At 54.7% G+C, this 17374-nt stretch overlaps 7 protein-coding genes across 7 annotated transcripts; 3 read left to right on the top strand and 4 right to left on the bottom strand.

Moving 5' to 3' along the window:
- Positions 1–624: 624 nt before the first annotated feature.
- SCP_1401060 (Pre-mRNA-splicing factor ISY1) lies at positions 625–1857 on the bottom strand (the record flags this gene model as incomplete). The annotated part of the gene is made up of 5 exons (XM_027763813.1): positions 625–1067; positions 1121–1311; positions 1366–1537; positions 1601–1793; positions 1855–1857. 5 exons carry the CDS (start codon positions 1855–1857, stop codon positions 625–627), a joined length of 1002 nt encoding a protein of 333 aa, XP_027619614.1.
- A 630-nt stretch (positions 1858–2487) lies between these two features.
- SCP_1401050 (hypothetical protein) lies at positions 2488–4711 on the top strand (the record flags this gene model as incomplete). Its single annotated transcript, XM_027763812.1, has 6 exons — positions 2488–3130; positions 3190–3993; positions 4053–4175; positions 4227–4349; positions 4407–4529; positions 4587–4711. 6 exons carry the CDS (start codon positions 2488–2490, stop codon positions 4709–4711), a joined length of 1941 nt encoding a protein of 646 aa, XP_027619613.1.
- A 1002-nt stretch (positions 4712–5713) lies between these two features.
- On the top strand, positions 5714–7406 carry SCP_1401040 (hypothetical protein; the record flags this gene model as incomplete). Its single annotated transcript, XM_027763811.1, has 2 exons — positions 5714–6359; positions 6415–7406. The coding sequence occupies 2 exons, from the start codon at positions 5714–5716 to the stop codon at positions 7404–7406; spliced, it is 1638 nt and encodes a 545-aa protein (XP_027619612.1).
- A 2173-nt stretch (positions 7407–9579) lies between these two features.
- SCP_1401030 (hypothetical protein) lies at positions 9580–12513 on the bottom strand (the record flags this gene model as incomplete). The annotated part of the gene is made up of 3 exons (XM_027763810.1): positions 9580–11422; positions 11489–11655; positions 11737–12513. 3 exons carry the CDS (start codon positions 12511–12513, stop codon positions 9580–9582), a joined length of 2787 nt encoding a protein of 928 aa, XP_027619611.1.
- A 596-nt stretch (positions 12514–13109) lies between these two features.
- On the top strand, positions 13110–13439 carry SCP_1401020 (hypothetical protein; the record flags this gene model as incomplete). Its single annotated transcript, XM_027763809.1, has 1 exon — positions 13110–13439. One exon carries the CDS (start codon positions 13110–13112, stop codon positions 13437–13439), a length of 330 nt encoding a protein of 109 aa, XP_027619610.1.
- A 413-nt stretch (positions 13440–13852) lies between these two features.
- On the bottom strand, positions 13853–14296 carry SCP_1401010 (hypothetical protein; the record flags this gene model as incomplete). The annotated part of the gene is made up of 1 exon (XM_027763808.1): positions 13853–14296. One exon carries the CDS (start codon positions 14294–14296, stop codon positions 13853–13855), a length of 444 nt encoding a protein of 147 aa, XP_027619609.1.
- Positions 14297–15134: 838 nt separating this feature from the next.
- Positions 15135–17090, bottom strand: SCP_1401000 (predicted protein; the record flags this gene model as incomplete). The annotated part of the gene is made up of 8 exons (XM_027763807.1): positions 15135–15437; positions 15493–15866; positions 15919–16008; positions 16059–16241; positions 16297–16494; positions 16553–16644; positions 16708–16862; positions 16917–17090. The coding sequence occupies 8 exons, from the start codon at positions 17088–17090 to the stop codon at positions 15135–15137; spliced, it is 1569 nt and encodes a 522-aa protein (XP_027619608.1).
- Between the last annotated feature and the right edge of the window lie 284 nt (positions 17091–17374).

Below are 17374 nucleotides of genomic sequence, written 5' to 3'. Positions count from 1 at the left end.
CAATCCTGGAGTCTTATATAGTGGCTACGAGTCGGTCATTCGGTACCGCGACTAGATTCCCATGTGTGCAGCTGCATCATATCATGCATCCGCCGCAAGCGCCTGATGATAAGTTAGCACAGTAGATCTCGATCCATCACTCGTCAGAAAGGCACCGCACCGTATATACGACGAGTTCATCAGTCACAATCTGGTTGGGAAACCGGTTGAACAACCGGTTTCGCCTCGTTCATCGAAACTGTAACTTATAAGTGAAATCGAGCGTGATTCTTTTGCGCGATTCAAGCAAAGATGACTCGGAGTCAGGAGTCAACAGAAGACCTGTTCGACCGTGATGTAACCGAAGAAGATCTGTCAAAGTGTTAACCTGTCAAGGTGGTGATGCCGGAGGCGTCGGAGAGTCTCGTCCTCGTGCTCATTTAGACGAGTCATTGCAGGACAATGCCGCATGCCAATCCTACATAATGGCCGCCGTGCAAGCTCCGCTGTGAGATGCGCAACTACAGTCTACATATATGTAGTCATCTGAACATTGTACCGCGAATTCGTCTGAGATCATTCTCCGGGAGAGCAAAAAAAAAACACGAAAGTAAACACCGCACATACATACACAACCTGAGTCTCCTATGTTTGCTCGTTCCCGAAATACTCCTCTACTAATGCCTGCTTCCGCAAGGCTAGAAGATGCGCCTCCATCTCCTCCCGAGTTGGCATTTTTGGAGGAAGCAAATTTTCTGGTGTCAAAAACGGTATGTAGGTGGCAGTTGCACGGGCATATGAAAGCGCAGTGTTTTCCGCAGTAGAAGGAACGTCCCCATTCCGCTGCTGCTGTCGTGTCTCTTTTCTTGCTCGCTTAAACTGTTCGTCTGAACCGCCACCAGAAGACATTTCGACATCACCGTCTGGTGCCTTGCGTTTCGTATCGACCGGTGGCGGGGAAAGGGCGTCTGACGCTTCGCTGGTAGAGACTTTGGTTTGCGCGTGCGATGGTCGAGGAATCTTGGGCACTGGTTCATTACTTGGTAGCTCCAAAACTGATCGAAGATGCGAATACGCATCCTCCCATTCTATCGCCACCTATATCAGTAAGACAGATCGCAAAAGGACGAGATTGGCCTACCTGATTCTTCTGCACGTAACTCGTACTCCATCAACTTACCATCCGACTCGTCTACGTCGCCGAAGTAGGCTGGTCCTTGATTTGTGAACTTCTTATAGTAATGTTGCGTCTGGTTCTCCTCGTCTTCCTCAGACTTCTTACTCTGAAAGAGCTCCTTCACGCCTGGGAGCTCCTTTGCGCGACCAAAGTATCTGCATAGTAAGGTCCATCAATGTGGTAAAGCTGAGATACCTGAGAAAACTCACTTGTATCCCTTCGTCCCTGGAACTTCCTTGCCGTCGTCGTCCAGCATGGCGACATTTCGCCTGTAATTGGCACCGCCCAACGCGACTATCTGGTTCTCCCAGTGTCGCTTCTCCCGCATTAACCTGTTAATCTCATCGTTCAAGTCTCGGACCTCATAATCTGTGAGACCAGCTGTATACGTGGCGCAGAAGAGCAAGCGTTAACATGAGCCACGAACGGGTTAGACGAACGTACCATCTTGTATCTTCGACACTTTCCGACTTATCTCACGTAGTATCTCTCCTCTCCACCGTTCACAGTCGCGTAAACTTTTGCACGCACTGGCCATCTTCGGCCTGCGGTCACTGCGTGTCCCTAAGCCTAACTCTGCCGCCTGCGCTTCGCGAAAGCGGTATAGCATAGATTGCGCCTTTTCCTCATTGCGGGCCTACAAGGATACATGAAAAATATCATGCACGATCCGAAAGACTGACTTTGCAAACACGTACCATTTTGATGCGTTACGATAGCCAAGAGTGTGCAGCTCAGTGTGTGCGGTCGGTCGAGGAGATGTGATTACGATTACGTAAGCACCAGGCATGTCCGAGTCAGGCTGTCACCGGTTCACCACTGCTTGTCGCTGCCATCATGTCTCTTTTGTGTTCGCGTTGCATCTTTAGCACCGTTTCCCCCCTTTCATCTTCGTTCCTCATTGCAACGCGACTAATCGGCACGTTCGAATAGTGCAGCGATGCAGCGATAGATAGCGCTAGATAATGGGTGATGCTCCAGTCTTTGTGTCTGTCTGGTCTCCAACTCCGCGTGCACACGTCGCAAGCAATCTAGCTTTTGTTAACAGTGAGATATCTTGAAGAGCACAATTGTCAGAACTCTTTTCTTCCCATAATCCTCGGGCGCCTGTATCTTCGCATGCTCTATTGTCACGGTCCTGGTGGTACTAAGCATATAGATGCACTTCGCTCTCGTCCCCCAACAATCAGCTTTCATTGCATCCCACCACCTTTAATTCCTCTGCGAGGACCTTCGTATGCACTGGTTCAAATCTCTTCGCTAGATAGCAGTGTTGATATCCTTTTGTTCAGATCTGTTCCGAGAACATGGCAACTTGCACCCGACGTACCATGTACGATGAATACCAACAAGTTCGCCTCAGTCCCAGCCTGAATATGGGATTGCTTCGTAACCTTTATTCTTATCCATTGGTTAATGGCGTGCATGCGTTGTTACTTGACGTATATCAGAACCAGCATGCCAAAGACCATGGTCTTGACTCCGCGGCATATCTCTGGACGAAGGACCTTGCCGATTTCTTACCTCGGTTCAATTATGTGCGAGACGTTACTATACAGAATATCGTGTGGGGCATTGTCGCGCGACCGACGCGAGAAGTCTTTCTCAACCATTTCTCAATGATCGGTCGACTCGAATTGACTCATGTAGACTTTTGGAATACCCACCAGTTCTTGCGCGTCCTGGACGCATTCCCCCGCGTTCAGTGGCTCTGCGTCACCGACATCAGTTTTCAATGGGTTAATCACACTCAGAGACAGGTATCCGGCACTGTGCCGCGCGCCTTTCATCATCTACACTACCAAGGCAAAGGCTTATCAATATTTGTGGACTGGTTATTGGGGGATGGCAGAGACGTTTTCATCGAGGAGTTGATCATCCGTTCGAACTATCCGGATCTCGAAGACCTCGTCAAGCTCTTCACGAGGCTTGCACCTCATCTGGCGAGTTTTGCCTTCGAGCAGTTCCCAGAGCGTAAGCTTTTCTCAAAATTTCTAGGTTCAATGTACTGATAGGGGTTATTTCATTGTCAGAGGAATGGAACGCGTGCCTTGATAACGAGCTTCTAACCAAAGATGAGCATCTCGTGGGGCCCTCTAGAGAAGGTACCAGCAGTAACAATTCAGACGGAGTGAAGAAGCGCATTACGGAAAGGCAAGTTATATATGACCCCGAGGATGATTACAAAGAAGATCCGGCGGAGGATTCAGGCATGCGATTGACACGTCTTGTGGAGAGACTACAACAGAACGAAAATGTGAAGAGAACGACAGCTTATACGAAGATGGAAAAGGACATAGGATACGAGCCCCCGGAGGCTCTTGCGCAGAGCTTCCGAATGGATGCATTGGAAAACATCGTGGCTCAGCTGCATTGGGGCGATATAACTCTGCTCACGATTGACATTATGGGACAGCTCGTCTCGTCCCGAACACGCCTTTTCAATCTTGAACTCACGTTTGAGGACCTAGATGACCTAATGTCGTTGCCGCAGGAGCTCGACCCCGTCCTGGACGATATCACACTTCAGGCATCACACAACTCTGACTTCACAGTGGTTTTCCGGTCAAGTATCCAAGTGAACGATGCGAAGTTTCTACAAGAGATGATCATCGCCAATTTACCCAGGGCGCGGGTCAATCCGCTCTTGAAGTTCGTGTTTGACATCAGGGAGACAGCCGGTGGCAGAACGGAGGCACACGTCTTGCAAGACGTTCTCCCGAGGATAACACCTTTCGAGTTCCATGTTCTATCGACGTTAGACGTCGGTGGTGCTCAGCTGCAGCCATCCGCGGGTCCGATGCGTCTCCCCGAATCGCATCCACAGCCGGTTGCAGGTGCGTTGCACTATTCCCAGGTGCTGCCTTCTCAATCGTCTGACGTCCACTTCGTTTAGGATCTCCTCAATATAGTTCCCCGCTGGCCGGCTTCGGCAGTCTGGTCATGGACGCATCGCACGTTGTCAGTTCCACACGACCTCCTCCACACGCTCAGGCTGGCGTATTGTATCAGGCTGCGGGTACGTCAGTCCTTTGCCGAACGCAGTCGTTTGTTGAACTGCTTCGTGCAGTCCCTCAACAGCGTCATTTCCACCCCGCTGATGACCATTGTAACATAGCTGGCTCATCTGGGGTCGTATTCTCCCCCCAGCTTGATACATATGCTGGTGTATCGTACCCACAGCAGGCTGGAGGTGTGTCAATCCCTTCTGTGATGCAGTCTTGTACATTCCGACTGACTCTTCATGTAGGATCGTTCCAACACCGCTCTAGCCCAGGCGATGTGTTCGGCTTGTCTTTCGACCCACCGCAGTTTTCTGGTCTATCGCAGCCGCATGCAGTTGCCGAAGGAATGAGTATACAGCCAGTTGCAAGTTTGTCTGCACCCTTTCGATATGATTCACTTACACCCACACAAATTTCTCACACAGGGATCTTACAATGTCAACCTCAGCCAGATTATGTCCCTTCCACGGGAGAGCAGCGTGAACGTATGGTAGATTGCATAGTGCATAGATCTCCAGGGAGAGGCAAAGGCACCACCCGGGAGGCATAGCGTACTGATCGCGTGCCGAGAGGAATGTCAGTAATGTCAGTAAATTGGCTGCTTGCGACTGTACTTACTATCATTGACCCTGAAGTGCAAAGTGACCTAGAAGTGCAAGATGCCCTCTCCTGGGAATTCTACTTCACCAAAATTCACCAAAAAATCTGTAGTAGTTGAAATTGTCCCTGGCATCTTAGACATATAATTTGAGTGCAAACTTCCGTGGGGAACAGTACGTGGTCCACAACTTGCGAGGTGGACGTGATTTAGGCATGACAATGAAGCGCTGTATTTTGAACTCCGACTAGGGGACAGACAAAGGAACGGCATGTCGGCAATTGTGACGATCTGTGACCGATTGGGCGCTCTTGCTTGCAAATGAGTCTCTTCCTTGCGCAAGTTCTCAAGGTGACACAACATCAAGAAAAAATTATGGGAGGTGTTGAAGGCATGCTTTATATGTTAAAGATTATGTAGGAAAAATTCTGAGGTCAAATGGGCTCAGTCCAGATGCATGGTGACAGAAGTGCAAGACACCTTGCATAGTCATGGTCATACGACCACGGTGGTCGTATGGAAAGGTGCGTGCTGTGCCCTCGCGATGCACTCAAAGCGTGGCGATCCAAGCTAAGAGAGGAAATGTTTTTTTCTGCGTTGCTACGTGGCAACTCACCACTTCGTCAAAGCAACAACGATGTTCATTGTTCCGCATTGTTTGTAATAAGCAGCTGCAGTGACCTCATCGCTTTCTTTCCGCCTTATCACGTCAACAGTTTTGCTTTTGTGTAGACACTCTCGTTGCCACGTTTCAATTGTCCATCCTGGGAACGTGGTTCAGTCCACGCCAGGATATAAGGCTAGTGCAAGATACAAAATTCCTCCCACATCCTATCACCCTGGTCCTTGTGTCGTGTAAAATTCTCAAGCTCTTGGCATTTAGGTATGTGCTTCTGTGTACATTATGTCGTGCGTAGACTGACGGACTGGATTACGTCGATTCTCCCAGAAATCATGGCAGGTTGCTCCTGGATCGACAACATTAAGAACCCGTACGAGATCACACTCGACCCTAACACCGTTATTTCCGATCTGGATGATTACACCTCTGAAAGTCTCGCGAACATCCGAACGGTAATCTTAAATGGAGGCGTTGACCCCCGGGACTCGAAGAGCGAGCCTCGGCGTCGGTGGACATTTGCGATTGCTCCATTTTTGGGAAAATTAACTGACATTCAGGCCCTGCAGCTCAAGTTTATAGACTTGGAGTGGGTGGCGAAGCCGACAAGAAAAATTCTCAGCTCATGGGAACACAGTATCACCACGCTGGACTTGGTTTATGCCTACTTCTTCGAAGCCAGAGATCTTTTGAAAACTCTGGAGTCATTCCCTCATCTCACGATCCTACGGCTAGGACGCGTGTACGCTGACGGGCGTCATCCGACTCATGCTCAATTGACCCGTACCAAAGCCCTCAACTTCCAGCGGTTACACTTATCAGGCACTGAGCGTCTATGGATGAAGTGGCTGCTGGGAAACCGAGTGGTGTTGACGGTAAAGGAACTCTATGTGGAATACTCCCAGCGGGACCTTGCTCCTACTGTTGATTTTCTCCGGGTGATAGCACCCTCTCTGGAGCAATTGGCTTTTGAGTTACATCGTGAGCCTTACAGATTTTGTGCACACTTTGTCGAAACTGACCCGAGGTATCACAGAGGGTGAGGATATTGACACGAGGATAATGAATGCGAGCGCAAGCAGAGGCGACAATAATGCGGATCCAGGAAATGAGCACTGGGAGGTACGTCGGGAGGCGGTTTCAAGAGGCTGCTCGAATGCAGCAAATGACGTTAATGCACAAGATAACATGCACGGAGGCGACAAGACGGACACAGACAACGACATGGACGCAGACGACAAGACGGACACAGACAATGACATGGACGCAGACGACAAGACGGACACAGACAATGACATGGACGCAGACGACAAGACAGACACAGACAACGACATGGACGCAGACGACAAGACGGACACAGACAACGACATGGACGCAGTCGACAAGACGGACACAGACAACGACATGGATGCAGACGACAAAAGCGATAACGGAGAATTCATCAAGTCATTGTCATCTCGTGACGGCGAAGACGAAGATGAAGACGAAGACGAAGACGAAGACGAAGACGAAGACGAAGACGAAGACGAAGACGAAGACGAAGACGAAGACGAAGACGAAGACGAGGATGCCACTGATCCCGCATGGGTCAAAGAGAAGGAGCTGATAGAACGTCGATGGTTGTCTGCTGAGCAGGCATGCCAGGAGCTTGAAGATGCTTTGAAAGGAGAACCAATTTCACAGGCTCCGAATCTGAGGGTGCTGCATGCTATCGTCTGTCCGTCACTCCCGGGCCTCGCAATACTCGTGCTGCGCATGATTTTTTCCTTGGTGTCTCCTTCCACGACCGATTTCTACCTAGAGCTGCATTTCGACGCCACGACTATGGATCTGATTGATTGGCCGCAGCTCGATGCGCTGATTTGCGAACTTCCGCTCGTTCGCTCCGAAGGCTGCAAGTTCTGCCTCGGGATCCTTTATTTGCAGGACGAGGACAACCCTGACCAGTTTATCAAGTCCAGAGTCTGGCAGAAATTGCCAGGAGTAGTGGGGAGAAAAGTCATTCAGATTGTCTTCGGGGAGTGTTAGTCTCTGAAGTCCAATAATACGGTCTGCATGGTATAAATGGGGTGATTGATGCGCGTAGCCACTCTCTTTAAATTTGGTCGTAGTATATGCTCATTTGTTCGGTCATCGATGTTCACCTGTAATGCCCTATCTGAGATTTTTTTCGCTATCCGAAATGTCATGTCTTTTCACTACTCCGTAGACCTCCAACGACCCACCCCCGGCGCGGAAGGAGGCGGACAAAGTGGACTCGCGCAATCGACAAGGTACTTCAGCTCCACGCTTGATAACTTGAAGCTGTATAGACACCACAAGCGAGCCATCTCTTGCAGTCGCGCGTATGCATTTACACTGTACTGATCATGAACGCTGCGCCTCGTCTGGCCCCAGACACTTGCGCTCGGGCTAGTGTGGCCCCGCTGCGATAATGCTGGAGAATGAACCTGACCAAAATACAGACTGTGAACACGAATGCAGAAAACCTATCACGTTGTCATCATGCGAAACTGCTGCAATCTGGACGAATTGGTTACATTAGTACGGAGCACCTGCAACATTATCGTCTCTTGCTCGATATCACACACCCCATTTTTCACTTTGCTTGAGACCAAACAATGCACAGACAGCGCAACCATGGCGAGACGCATGTGATGAGAGAAAAGGCTGCCCACTTGGGTTCTGGGGATCGGCGTAACTTACAAACTGTTCGAGAATCGACGGGACAGCCGGACCATAGCGTACGGAGAGAGACAAAATATCGCACACCTAATCTGTCCGTAAATATTAGGTTTCTCGCCCTCAGCAAGCGGTCGACCCTATATGGCTGCACTATTGAGAAGGCGGTTGATGAGCACCTTTGTGGCGAACGGTAATGCGCATCAGGTACGCAAATTAACTGCGGGAATGCTTACTACATGCTAGCCGAGAATAATGAAGGTCGTGTCGTTCGCCGTGTGCTCTCGGAACGCAATGACGCTTGTGATCCATCCAAGCGAATCCGACGGAAAGGATTGTCGAATGATGTTAGGTTGTGAAACATAATGCACTCACCTGAGGAACAGAAATGCCCGCTCGGAAGGACTCCATCCCTCCAGTTACAGCGGACCGGGGACTGCTGCGCACACTTGTGGCACCTGAGCGTCATATCCCGGACACCACACTTAAACTTCTGGGACTGGATGGTTATCCGAATTATCGTCCATCGCAGAAATCAGGACTGCCGAGAGAATGGAGGGCAGTTTCATGTTGGGACCGCTGCTGAACTCGTTAAGTCAGACACTTAATGTACGGGTTGGGAAATCCGTCCGTGGAAACCAGCAATTCGTTCGCGAGTTCGCGCAGCCAACGATGGCGCCTCAGAGTCTTTGCATCGAGGGGCGGGCGAGGCTTGGGATGATAAACGCAACTAATTTGCAAGGAGTTCACTGAGTCAGAACCCCGCCTTTAATTCCTCGGTATTTGCTGGCTCCGATGCGCCTGCAAAAGAGGTTCATGATGTTGATTGATTTTCTATATCGACAATGGGAAAACCGAGATACTCACGTCTCAAGAGATCCTTGTGCCTTTCTGCACATGTCTTGGCGAATCTGGGGGAGGCTCTATGCGGGAACCTTGTCTCTTTGGGAGCCTCCTTCAGCTTGCGACCTCGAGAAGCCTCGAAGCCGTCACATTAGCGATGCCGAGCTTGAGTGGGGCAGCCTCCAGTGCGCATCAAGGTGGCGGACGAGAGGCCATGGCGTCGGTGCTGAGGTTGGCCATAGTCATCCGCGACCTGGACGTTCAAAATCTAAAACAACACCATACATCTCACCGACCCCAGGGCGCGACAGTCGAGAGAGCTAGCGATGGACAGATTCATTAATTGCAGCAATACCGATGCACCGATGGACACATTGCGCACAAATACGAACGAAAAAGAAAAAGGAAAAAAAAAAGAAAAGATGCAGCACAAAACGAGAATATAACGAGGATAAAGTCACACAGATGGGGAGGAGAGTGTATAATACTGTATATGGATGCGCCGGGACCACAGAACGTCGAACCACTAGGCCTTGTGTAGGTATGCAAAGACGCCAATACGATAAGCTTATAACGCGAACCCTGGGTGACAACGACACGCACAAAGTCTCGAACAATGAAAAAAAAATGCACACCGATGTAGAACCCCCATTTTTACGATCCTTCTTGCCCCAAATTACTGGGAGCTTGTAGCCAGTGGAGCCGCGCCGTCCGCCGCCGCACGGAACGGGTCCGAGTCCGCTCGCTGCAGCTGCCCCGGCGACGGCGTTTGCATAGCAGGAGCTTGGGACGCCACGGCAGAGTACGCGCGCGGCTTCGCACCAGCGCACATCGCCGCAGCCGGCCCCAGAGCGACCATTTCGTCATCTACAGCAAGCCCACGCACGTCCTTCGCGAGGTCCTCGGACGTCCACGACGTGCCCCGCGAGCTGGGTGTCCTCCCCGTCATGCCCGTGTCCGCGCCCGTCCGCGTCCCCTCGCTCGTCGACGACGTCCTCCGCCCCGCCAGCCCCAACGTCGGAAACTCGCCACCCCGCAGACTCCCGCCGCCGCTCCCGCTCCCGCTGCCAGCAGCAGCGCTCCCGTCCTCCCCCACGGCCTCGCTCCCCAGCGCGCTCGCACAAGGCGGGACGAGGGGGAAATACCCCGGCGGCTCGCGCGGCTCCGAGCCCGCCTGCGCCATCGCCATCGCCATCGACACCCGCACGGGCGGGAAGTAGCCCTGCTCGCGGCCCGCCCCGGCGTCCTCGTCGTCCGGCGTGCGCGCCTCCTCCCCGCGCGCGTAGTACATCGAGTCGAGCGGGCGCGAGTGCACGGGCGCGCCGACGGCGGGGTTGATGAACGGGTTCGCGGCCGCGCCCGGGCGGCCCCAGAACGCGCCGGGGGACATCCCGGGGGAGAGCGTCGCGCCCGGGGAGAACGCGCCCCCGGCGGAGCCGAAGGGCGAGAGCATGTGTCCGTGCAGCGCCGCGCGCCGCGCGCTCTCCAAGTCGTACGCGGCGCCGTTCGAGCCGGAGTTGCTCGTGCTCGTGCCGGACGAGGAGGGTTCCGGCGCGGCCCCTGAGGAGGGCTGTGGGAGGAACGTGAACGAGGGCATGCTCGGCGTGATTGGCGGGAGCCCGTGCGGCGTCATGGACACCATTGGCATGCCCATCATTGCGGGGTGGTGGAGGGGGCTCATTGCGGGATGTATTGGGGAGAGCGCGACGGGGTAGGGCGGGGAGAGGGTGTGCGCTGGGGGGATGGGAAAGGCGGTGACGGCCGGCGGCGGGGGAAGCGCGATGGGCCCTGGGTGGGCGGGGTGTTGGTGTGTGTGCGTAGCCGTGTGTCGCAGCTGCTGGTGCGCGCCATGCGAATGCGCGTGGTTATTTTGGGTAGAGTGTGAGCGCAAGTGCGCATGCGGGTATGAATGAAGATGGGATAGGGATCGTGTATGTGAATGCGAGTGCGGCAACGCATCCGGCGACTCGTCGTTCGACACCGTGTGCATCTGCGGCGACGTCGACGGTCGCGATAGTGCCTGCCTAGAACTGAGTGACGAACGGTCCTCCGACAGCGATGGTGGCTGCTGCTGCTGCTGCCGCTGTTCGAGACTCCCGAAGAACGACCGTCCGCCCGCCTCCCCGTACATCTCGTACGGGCTGTTCGGTCCCGAGCTGAGAAACTCGAAGTCGTACGCCGTCCGATACGGCATCCCAATGTGCCCCGGGGCCTCCCGTTGGGGCTCCCATTCACGGCTGTCGAACGCGTATCCCGGATCCACGCTCCGCACGAACGGCTGCACCGGCGTCCGCTGGGTCTGCGCCTGCTCGTGTTGCTGCTGCAGGATCTGATGCGCGAACGACGCGCCGTGCGAGAGCGGCAGCCCATGCGCATGCGAGAGCACGGGCGAGTGCGCCAACGCGAACGCGACGCCCATGGGCGAGTGCGGAACGGGCACGGCCACCTGCGCCGAGGACGACGACGGGGCGGCGAACTTGTCAAAGTGCACGTTGAGCGGGCGCCCGTTGAATTCGTACCTGCGCGCGTGTCGGCCACGATCTATCCGTCAACTCCAGCCACCCGCCCACGAGCCAGCCACGCACCCGTTGAACATCCGCACCCCGCGCTCCGCGTCCGCCTCCGTCGCGAACGCCACCGTGCCGAACCCCCGCGACCGCCCGTCCGCCCCGAGCGCGACGTCTGCGCGCGCCACTGCGCCTGCCTGTCGGAAGAGGTCTTTCAGGTCTTGCCACTGGATGTGGAACGGGAGCTGTGCGGAGGGTCGCAATGGGATGCGGAAGCCAACACTTGAGCCGGGGTGCGTTCACGACGCAGAGTGGGAGGTACTCACGTTTCCGACGAATAAATTTCGACTTGGCCCTCCGATAGCCGGAGAGGGACCTGCGCCCGTGCTTGGCCTCGACATGGGTGTGGCACCGTTCACAACCAGGCCGTCCTCGCCTACGCCCACTCCGAACGTGCTGGGATATCTCCCCAGCGGTGATGGCAGAGTAGACGCACCCGTGCTCGAATTAAGAGAAGGCGTGTGCATACCGAGTCCAATGCCCGCCAAATGGTTCCCCACGCCCAACCCACCGTTGATGGAAAACCCACCGACCGCGAGCTCCTCCCCCAGCCTGTCCGGCCTCACCTCCAGCGTCCGCGTCTGCCAACAGTACCCGTTGAACATGTCCACCGCCCGACCCGCGTCTTCCGCGGTGGCGAGCATGACGGTGCCGTACCCCCGCGACCGATTGTCTGGCCCGAGGGAGACGTCGGCGCGCAAGACGGTGCCCGCGCGGCGGAACAGGTCCTTGAGGTCCTGCCAGCGCACGCGGTACGGGAGGTTCCCCACGAACAGCTGCGTGCGCGTGTCGCGCGGGGGATTGTTTGTGCGCGGGGCTGCGGCGGAGGAGGAGGAGGCCATGGCCATCTTGATCACCGCCTCGATGTCGTCATTCGTCGGCGCCGCCGGCGGGGCGGGAGACGCGGCGGTCGCTGCGGAGGGCTGCGGCGCGGCGACGGCGCCGGCGGAAGAAGACGGGCGTGGGGAGCTGTCTCGAGGTTGGGAGGCGGGACCGCCGAGCGCGGGGCCGGCGAGTGATCTGTGCAGCCCAGGAATGGCCATCGCGAGCGATCGCAGCTGTGGCTATCCAACTGCCTCGCACAAGTGCCAGGGCAAGGAATGTAAGTAGTCGTCGACAGGCTTGCCCAGAAGAGTAAGGAACGTCGAGGGACAGGGAATTCAGAGGAATGTGAGAGTGGAAGACAGCGAGAGCGTTGGCGGTGTCTCCACGACATCGCGCTCCACTCTTCCCGGCGAACCGGCCCACACGTGTGGCAGACGTCATACGTCCGCCGCTCGCTGGCGGCGGCCTCCCGCTGTCGTTGCGACGCGCTGGGGTACCTGCATCTCGGTGGGATGCTCCACCGCCCTTTAGTTGTGCCCAGCACGCGCACCTATCGCGGCCGCGGGATATGCTCTCTGCGTGGACGTGCACTCAGCGCTGACGTCACCGCTGTCACCGATAGGCTTCTCGCTGCTCAGCCGTCCTCGACCTGACGCGCTCTCTGTGTAATACAGCCCTCGACACTCGACGACCTCCTCCCAGTCTACACTCAGCACGTCTCCCCAAGCTTGTCATCTTGCTCGCGTGCTCCCTTAGGCCTTAGCTCCAGCGTCTATCCTCGTCCCATCGACTCCCACACGCTGCCAACGCCCGTATGCACCCCTTGAGTCGTCGTCGCCTCGTGTACTCCCTAGGCCCACTGTTCTCTACCCTCTCACGTCTGAGCCTACGCATTTCCCGTCCACTCGCCTTCTCCTGCCATTCGAACACTGGTGCGACGCGCTCTCCCTCCCTCTCTTCTCACCTCCGCATCACAAGACCTACGCGAAACGAGATGGAGGGTGACCTTGCTGCGATCACTCTAGACGGTATGACAATCGCGCATCATCTCTCTCCTGCTTTGCGCGTGCAAACAACGTCGGGCCCTCCCTCACCCGTTCTGAGCTGCCAACGCGATCTCTGGTCCAACGGCGCTGCCGCTTGACTACGCGAACGCTGCCTGTGGATACGCGCTGCCTTTCTTCGGCGCTGACTTCCTCTCCTGCGCTTGCATCTATCGACGTACCTACCATGACCAGAACCACAAGGTGTGCACGTCAACAACTCCCCCGAGCACTGCGTGCTCTGCTCGCAGCGTTTTCCCCGCGTCGGTCTTCATGTGCTGGGATAGAGTGTAGGTGAGTCTCCTACTACAAGTGACAGCAGAAGTTTACTTACTCAGACAGCGCACAACGCAGATGCTGCATCCCACCCAGAAGGTCGCAGGAATGCACGAGGAACAACGCGCGGGTCAAAGGTGAGCGAACCGATACCTTCAGAACGAGCTCGACACTTATATACCCCATCCCCCGCCGCGCCTCGTACGATACTCACGCACGGACTCACGCTCAACGCGTTTCAGGCTCCCGCACCCCGCTCGCGTGCAGCCATCAGAATACAGCAAGAAGCGTGACTGCACGGAAGCGAGACGCGGTGCACCGATCGTGATCGCGCTGCCAGGGCTTCCTCTCCGTCTTCGTCTTCGCCTTCCCCGCTTCGATTTCTCCGTGGAGACTGCGCACGGGCCAACTGCGTCTGCGCCGCGCCCGAGGACTCGCGGTGCGCTTCGCATTGCATCTGGGGGCGAGATGCGACTTCGAGCACCTTCGTTGACTCAACGCCACGACATATTCCGTGGACGAGGGTCACCGCGCCCACTGGAAGTACGCGGAACCACCATCTTTGTGCGAGCGTCCCGTCGAGACGACTCGGTGGTTGACCGCCCCTGCAGTACCCGTACTTCCGTTCAGTCTGAGATCCCTTATTGTGCGTACTGGACAGTTCTGCGCCGTGTCCACCCATGCCGTACTACGCATACATCGAGACTTTCTACGACGGTCGCCCTCCCACCTGGAGAGGCGGCGCATACGCCAACTTTCGGCAGAAACTTGACCATACGATCGGTTTTCGCGTTGGGCGAACGGTGCCCCTTCGCTTGGCGGCGGACTGGACTTCAGCAGGCGCTTATTGCGGCTGGGACAAGTTTACGAGCACACACAAGGTGGCAGGCAGGCACCTCAGACCCTGGTGCAACTCCCAAACCAACCTCCGAACTTACCCGAGTACACGGTTGAATCGGACGACGGAGATTGAGACCATGGGTCTGGGAGTCGAAGGGGGGTGGCAAGCCCTACGCACCCCACTCCCGAACGGTACTTGTGAACTCTATTTTTTTGCCACAAAATTACCAGGCTTCAAGCTTCGTGCACATGCGTCATGCATTCATGTCCCACCGTAAGTTAACAGGAAGTTCAGTGTTTCTCGGTCTAAATAGTGCACTGTTGCGGACCGTAGTTCAAGCTGTCGTCATACGAAGTGCTTCCAAGCCATAGGGTGTTTGTCTCTCATGAGAATGATATCCAGCTGTGTCCTGTTGCACGTACGTTTGTGCTAGGTATCACATTTTAGACAACATTCGCCATGAGAGTATTAGCAGGAATAGATGATACTTGCACAATTGTCCTCTGTTGGTGTTACGGCATGAGACTACGCCTCAACGTACCGTGAGTCGTATCGCTGATCATTTTCCTAACTTCTTGGTACATACACCTGCTCAATGTCCGTTGCAACGAGACGGTGCAGTACAATCTGGCACGAGTAGTTGTGAAACAACATGGGGTAAAATCCATCGTGATGAGTCTCATTCAACTCTTTTCATATCTGCACTCTCAGAATCGTTAACCGCCCTACTTGACCCTGACTCGTCGGCCGAAGCTTTGCGCGACCGCTTCCACGCCATGAACTCTCTGACCAACGCAGCGACGAGCGGAGCAGCTACCGAAGCGAAGAGCGGGGTATATACAGCGTACTTGTGTTCTGCAGGGAAATACAGCAGCGCCAGCATCCCGGGGTTGAAGAACGCACGAGAGGCGAGGGTGAACGCTTTGCTGGAGTAGCTGAGAGCGAGCGCGGACGATGACGCCGCCGCCGCCGCCGAGTACATCTACAGAGGACGTCAAAGTCACGAATCGATTGCAGGAATTTAAAGAAGAATCGACCTCATCCAAAGCAGAGATCGCCCCTTGCACATCGCCCTTGACATCCTGGCCCACAGGCATATTCTCGATCTGTGCGACCAGGCTGATGATGCTCTTCAGCGTCTCCTTGCTGCCTTTCTCGTTTTCGACGGCGCGTCTGCGGAGCAGAGCGTCGAGCTGCCAGTCCGAGAATGTCTCGGAATCGTTGCAGTGGATGTGCGCCGGCAGCGGAGGCACGCCCAGCAGAGTCGTCAGCTGGTAGCGAAAGATGGCGAAGACGCTGTCGAGGGTGGATGCTGGCAGGTGGGACGGTCCTGGAGTTGAGGATGGCAGATTCATGATGACGATGCCGCCCCATTGTGGGAGGATGAAGGCGTTCGAAGCTGAGATAGATCCTACGCTTCAATGGTAAGGAGACGGCACGCGTATTGCCCTGATCGGACTGACCGTCACGGCTGAGAATATGCAACGGTGTGCTGGTCGCGGAAGGAATAAATAAGATAAGGTGTAACACTGGGTCATTGGACACACTCGAGGCTGCAGAGAAAATTATTGCGAGTCCTCGCGATGATAGCACAGGTACGTACACAGAGTCCATTCTGCCGAGTTGATGAAGACAGTGAGATCCTCTTGTGTCAATGCAAATTCTTCCTTGTCGTCTACGAGCACAGATCGCGGTCGAAAGGCCAGAGGAGCGTGGAACTGTATTTGGCTTTCCACGGTGAAGTTATGCAATAAAGAGAGTTTCTCCAAAGTGGGGGCAATGTGTTCTGAAAATTACACGTCCCAGTCAATTTGACACCACATTCAAGCCTTGATACGAACTAGATATCGATTCACGAACATCCCAGCTTAGAGCACCTATCCCGGTTGCGGCGTCCTGGTTCAACAAAGTGAATGCAAGACGGTATCGAGGTGAATATTTCACGATGTGCTCCGCCTCATGCCGGGGACTGCGTAGAGTGGTGTACGGTACTAACAGCGTTGCCAGTGTATCGGCCAATTGCATGGCCGCGAGACTTGCTGATGGAAGGACTCAATAAACTCCTGCTCTTGCTGCTTGAGAGGTAACCTCACTCACACATTGTCTCAGGTATCTCATACAACAGTCGCCTACCTTCCACAGTGGGATCTTCATTTCCATGTCGAAGTACTACCTGGTACGCACCATCACTCAACCACAGAGTGCCGTGAATCCTTCACAAGCGAGATACAAGCACTAAAATATCGACTTACGAGTGTTTCTCTGGATTGATGTGGATACAAAGTCCTCCCGACTGCTGTACATCTAATTCCCGCAGCAGCTGCTGTACGCCTTGTTTTAACGCTGTAGAGTTGACGTTCTTGTCAAAAGCGGACAAGTCGAGTTGTACATCCACAGGAAAGACCAGCTAATAATTGTATCAGATGTGCAGGTCCAGACTTTACGGAGCAGTTTGTGGCACCTCGCGGCTCTGCTGGGCGACGACACGCGAAGCCGGTAAAGACAATCTGTCGATACTTGTTGTTGTCCACCAGAGAGGCAATGCCAGGAGAACGACAAGCCAGTAAGATGCAATGATACACCGCCGAGTGAAGACGGACTGGAAAACAAGCTGCGAAGGCTTCAGGTTGTCCATAGAGACGCGGTCACGCGGAGCGCCACCGCTCTGCCAGATTTTCAAGCGGCGCTTCAATGGATGGCACCAACTTTTGGAAAGGAAATGAGTTAGCTTTCTTCGTCTCCAAGACTCTCCTGTTCGCTCCCAAGTGTGTTCGGGAGCTCTTGGTTATACCCTGATCATATTCTAGCTATTCAACCACGCAAACGGTAACGTTCACTATAAACGCGCGATTTCACACGCTCTGCGCCTCTTTGCTCTGCTGATTTCTGTGCGCACGACTTTTCTTTGCTTTCGCTATC

This window comes from Sparassis crispa (genome assembly GCF_003851025.1).
Source record: "Sparassis crispa DNA, contig_000013F, whole genome shotgun sequence".
In the NCBI taxonomy this organism is placed as follows: domain Eukaryota; kingdom Fungi; phylum Basidiomycota; class Agaricomycetes; order Polyporales; family Sparassidaceae; genus Sparassis; species Sparassis crispa.
The sequence above is the reverse complement of the archived record's forward strand: the minus strand, read 5'-3'. Positions and strand labels throughout refer to the sequence as shown.